Source organism: Magnolia sinica, chromosome 14 (assembly GCF_029962835.1).
Source record: "Magnolia sinica isolate HGM2019 chromosome 14, MsV1, whole genome shotgun sequence".
NCBI lineage: Eukaryota > Viridiplantae > Streptophyta > Magnoliopsida > Magnoliales > Magnoliaceae > Magnolia > Magnolia sinica.
Window position 1 is genome coordinate 81,260,408 of NC_080586.1, and position 5,606 is coordinate 81,266,013.

The window sequence follows — 5,606 nt, forward strand, 5'->3', positions numbered from 1 at the left end:
GGATCGCCCCTGCGTCGGGAGGGGGAGTATGAACCTTACAGAAGCTGGTCCCTTGTATTATACTTTGGGAAATTTGGAAATCCATAAATTCTGCTAAATTTGATGGGAAAACCCCATCTGCAGTGGACCTGATTGTGAAAGTCAGATGGTGGTTATCCTCCATCAGTGAGTGCACGCCGAGGCCCTTTCTATCAATGGCCAACCGCTCGATTCTTTCTGATTTGGGGATGGTAGCTCCTACCCTGCCGATGCAACTTCCTAAGATCGTCAAGTGGTTTAAGCCTACCATAGTCTAGGCAAATGTGAACGTAGACAGGTCTGCTAGGGGCAACCCAGGTGTGTCAGAAGGAGGGAGAGTCTGCAGATGTGATAAGGGAGAGCTCATCTTTGCTTTCTCGGAAGGCAATGGGGTTGGCTCAAACATCAGTGCTGAGTTCCGGGCAGTCCATGACAGACTGCTAATCTGTTTCAAATTGGGCTTATCTAAAGTTGTTGTGGAATCAGACTCCCAGCTGGTGGTGACGTTTCTGAACGGTAGCTCCCTCCCGGGTTGGAAATAGATATATTGGTTATCCGGAATTGAGAGTATTAAGCATAGAGGTCAGGTGGAGTTTGTCCATATTTTCAGGGAAAGTAACACACCAGTAGATGGCATGGCTCGCATGGGCAGTCAGAGTCAAACATCTACTATGGTCCGTCATTTCTTGAATCTCCCATCCCACGCTAGGGGTCTCATCTTACTGGGTAAAGTGGGTCTGGGAGCTATCAGGCATGTCTCCGGTGGGATCTATCAGTGTCTGGGGCCGGAGGCCGTGAGAGTTGCCTGGATGATGTCTTCTCCAATATTATCTTCAACCTTTCCTGCTTTTGTTTTGACAGGCTTTACCAGGACCCTTTCTTCCGGGAAGCCCCAAAGTCATGTAAATGTTGCCTCGGGGTATGAAATGCAGGAGAGATAATTTAAAAATAAAATAAAATATTAGCCTTTTACCAGCAGACTGGACAGCCGGCCATTGTTGACGAAAAATGGTACCTCAGAAGCCTGCCACGTTTAATTTGGAGCTACACCCTATGCATTACTCTATTCATTATTGGTCCATAGGAGTGTACCTTTCTCCCGGAAAGCCCCATAGTCATGTAAATTTTGTCTTAGGGAATGAAATGCTGGAGAGATAATTTAAAAATAAAATAAAATATTAGCCTTTTGCCAGCAGACAGGACAGCCGGCGATTGTTGACTAGAAATGGTACCTCGGAAGCCTCGCGAAGTTTAATTTGGAGCTACACCCTATGCATTACTCTATCGATCATGGTTGGTCCATAGCCTTGGATAGTCTACCACCGTTTAAAAAATGGTGTTGACTCTTCAATCATTTTTAAGTCGACGGTTAAGATTGCTTCATCAGCCTGATTTTACAGATATGGAATGTACACATTGTGCCTAAGAATTTGGACGGCTGGATAGTCTTATTTGAATGGCACGTGTTAGGAGAAAATGGTAGTTAACTAGCATCATGGATGGTATGGTCTTCTGATCTTATAAATCAAGGATAGTGGAGGGAGAAATCAGAATCAGAAAAGACGTTATTTTCCTTTTCTACAAAACAGAGAGAGAAGGAATGGAGAGGAGAGGATTTCTTGTTTCCCTCTTTCTATTAAAAGTGCTATTATACTCTGGAGGATATTCGAAGGTGAGCAGTTGCTTGGATTCGGAGAGAAAAGCTCTGACTACTTTTCGGAAGGCTCTGAACGATCCCTCCAACCTTCTCTCTTCTTGGGATGATGAAGACTCGGACTGCTGCAAATGGAGAGGAATTACCTGCCACAACATAGCTGGGTATGTCCTTAAACTCGACCTCCGCAGCTTCTCAGGTCCAAGTTTAAGTGCCGGAATTGATCCAGCTCTGGTTGAACTGAAGCATCTTCAGCTCTTGGACTTGAGCTATAATGATTTTAATGGCGCCCCATTTCCACAGTTGTTGGGTTCCATGAAGGAGTTGAGGCATTTGCATTTGTCAGATGCAGGGTTCAGTGGGAGAATCCCTCATCAACTTGGAAACCTCTCTAAACTCATTTCCTTGCAACTTTCTTCATATTCTAACAACTACTTGAGTGCCAAAAACCTGTGGTGGTTGACAAGCCTACCTTCTCTCAAGTACCTAGACTTGTCTTATGTGAACCTTTCCATGGCAAGCCATGATTGGGTCCACGTAATGAACATGTCTCCTTCCCTCGTTGAGCTACGCTTATTAAACTGTGGTCTTTCATAGATTTCTCCAACTCTTGCTTCTATAAATTTCACATCTCTCCGTCTTCTTGATCTCGCAGCGAACAACTTCAACTCCACGATTCCAAACTGGATAGCTAACATTAGTAGTCTCGTGTCCTTGCATCTTGCATCTAACAACTTTCATGGTGAGGTCCCTACAACTCTAGGACAACTTTCTAACTTGGATAGGCTTGACGTCTCTTACAACTCCTTGACAGGAAATGTGTCTGAAAGTCATTTTAGGGCGTGTTTGGGCAGTGGGATTAGAAGGGATTAGGTGGGATGGGATTCATCTGGTCCTGTGCCAATTCCACTTCATGTTTGGGAAGAATGGAAAAGCTTGGAATTAGAATTTATTGGAATTGCGTTGGTCCCGTGCCAATTTCACTCATGTTAGCAAGTTGTGTAGGTTCCATCATGATGTGTTGGCTATATCCACACCGTCCACCCATTTTTCGAGATTATTTTAGGGCACGTTTGGCCGGTCGAATTGGAAGGGATAGGATGGTATTGGAAGGGATTGGAAGTTAAATCCCGGGACTGGCCGGGCGTGCCAAACAGAGTCGGTGATATGATCCCAATCCCATGGGTCTTAAGACAATCCACTGACAACACCATCATTACCTTTAAATCCCATCCAATCCACCCTAATCCGTTCAAATTTGCCTGGGACGTGTTTGGTACGAGGGATTGGAAGGGATGGGAAGGTTTAATCCCGGGATTGGCCGGGCGTGCCAAACAGACTGGATATAGCAATCCAAGGATATAGCAATCCCATGGATCTCAAGACAATCCACTGACAACACCATCATTACCTAGAAATCCATGCCATCCACCCTAATATCATTCAATCCCTTCCAATCCACCCGGACAAACCGGCCCTTAGAGCATGGGCCAAAAAACCAGGTAAATCTAAAGCTAAAGTGGACCCCACCATAGAAAGCAATGGGGATTGAATACTTACCATTGAAAACTTCTTTGGGGCCACATAAGTTTTGGATCTACCTCATTTTTAGGTTCATGCCATAAAATGAGGTTACAAAACAAATGAACGGTTTAGATATAACACATGTGTGTTGTTCACAGTCATTTCAAATGATGGTGGGTATATCCATTCAATGTACCACCATATTACCAACAAAGCATAGCATTAATCTTATCCCATGGCAATAGGGAATCCCTGCAATGGATAATAAATATGTTTTTGGAATCCCATCCCACCTAATCCCTTCTAATCCCACAGCCCAAACTAACCCTGAATGCCTTATTGTTGTCTTCCAATTTTTTGGTTTTTGATCTACATCCTGATTGGGCCCCTCCATTTCAGCTACATATCAATCGTCTAGGATCATCTCGTTTAGGCCCTCGATTTCCTCCCTGGCTAAGAACACAAAAATACTTATATATACTGGATCTCTCTAACACAACCATCTCAACCATCATGCCCACCTGGTTTTTGGATTTAACATCCAATCTTAATTCATTGAACCTTTCAAATAATGAGATTTCTGGCCAATAGCCCAACCTTTTCAAAATGGAGCCTCAAGCCTACATTGATTTGAGCTCGAATCATTTCAGTGGTCCCATACCTTGCATATCGAATGGAATCACGGTACTTGATCTCTACAACAATCAATTTTCTGGGTCGATCCCACCAAATTTTACATCTACATTGTACAATTTACAATTCTTTTCATCCAGAGGTAACCAAATCAGTGGCAAAATTCCCTCATCCATGGAAGGAATGAAATCCTTGATTGTCCTTGATCTTTCTGGAAACAATATAAATGGCATCATTCCATTGAGATTGGGTAATTGTGTAGAGCTTAAGGCAATTGATTTGAGCAAGAACATGTTATCAAGTGGAATACCCAATTCTTTGGGTTTGTTATGTCAACTCCAAACAATGCACATGAGCAACAATAGCCTATCAGGAAAACTCCCATCATCTTTGAAGAAATGTACTAGTTTGGAGACTCTCGACCTTGGATACAACAATTTCTCTGGTGGTATTCCCACTTGGATTAGCAAAAGTTTTCCAGCTTTAAGGTTTCTGAGTTTACGATCCAAGATGTTTACAAGCAACATCCCACCACAATGATTAAACCTAACTTCCTTTCAGGTCCTTGATGTGGGACAAAACTGTTTATCTAGTTCAATTCCTCATGGTTTTGAAAATCTCATGGCAATGAAAAATGAGCAGAAGACAAACAAGCTTCTTTTCTATGGAAAGTATATATCATATTATAAGGAAAACTTGCTTGTGTTAGCGAAGGGACAAATGCTTGAATATACTAGAACAATTTCAATGGTTACATGCATGGACCTTTCAAGCAATAACTTCTCTGGAGAGATTCCTGAAGGACTCACTAGTCGTTTGGGATTGCGTGTCTTAAACTTATTCAGAAACCATTTGACTGAAAAGATTCCAGACAAGATTGGTAAATTGGCATTGATAGAGTCTCTTGATTTCTCCAAAAATCAGCTTTCAGGTACAATTCCTATCAGGATGTCGAATTTAACATATCTAAGTCACTTGAACTTGTCGTATAACAATTTGTCGGGGAGAATTCCATCAGGAAATCAGCTTCAAACACTTGAAGATACATCTATTTATGCTGGCAACGATGGGTTCTGTGGACATCCTCTTACAGATAAATGTTTTAGCGATGAGATACCTCAAGATCCAACGGCTGTTGGAGGTGATATAGAAAAAGATGAAGAAGAGTATGAAATGCATTGGTTTTACTCCGCGATGGGACCAAGATTTGCTGTGGGTTTTTGGGCCTTTTGTGGCGTTTTTGTTCTAAAGAAGTCTTGGAGGATTGCATATTACCACTTCTTCGATGAGATGAACGATAGACTTTTTTGTAACCGTCGCTTGACAGGAAGTTAGATTCAAGAAGTTTTATGGAAACCCAGGTCATTAACCCAAGTCGTTTTACAGTGTTTTTTTTTATTGCCCCCTTCAATGTACATAATTTTCAAGTGTCAATAAAATTACAAGTGGTAGCTGCACTACTCATCAATTGGGCTACGCTTGTAAGAGAAGTACACCGTTAGTTACCCACCTAATGAGTGCATTGGCTTAATTTTTTGGGCCAAGGTACGGAGTGGGACTATGATTTGGCTAGTTGAACCATTGTCACACGTGGAGACTTTGGTTAGCAAGTCGAATGCATAGACATGTTTTGCACTCTCCAAACATTTATCTTGTTCATCCTAGTTGTGTGACCTCTATGCATATGAATATATAGTCAGTGGATTCTAATCATCCATCTAGTGGGCCTCAAACTGGTCATCCACCATAAAAATACAAACTATTTGGGGATTAAGAA

The 5,606-nt window shown here is 42.2% G+C and overlaps 2 protein-coding genes across 2 annotated transcripts; both read left to right on the top strand.

The window, feature by feature from the left end:
- The first annotated feature begins 1,618 nt into the window (after window positions 1–1,618).
- LOC131225078 (receptor-like protein EIX1) lies at window positions 1,619–4,369 on the top strand. The gene is made up of 3 exons (XM_058220500.1): window positions 1,619–2,188; window positions 2,270–2,414; window positions 3,972–4,369. The coding sequence occupies exons 1-3, from the start codon at window positions 1,619–1,621 to the stop codon at window positions 4,367–4,369; spliced, it is 1,113 nt and encodes a 370-aa protein (XP_058076483.1).
- An 87-nt stretch (window positions 4,370–4,456) lies between these two features.
- Window positions 4,457–5,164, top strand: LOC131225081 (receptor-like protein EIX2). The gene has a single exon (XM_058220501.1). The coding sequence runs from the start codon at window positions 4,457–4,459 to the stop codon at window positions 5,162–5,164; it is 708 nt and encodes a 235-aa protein (XP_058076484.1).
- The last annotated feature ends 442 nt before the right edge of the window (window positions 5,165–5,606 follow it).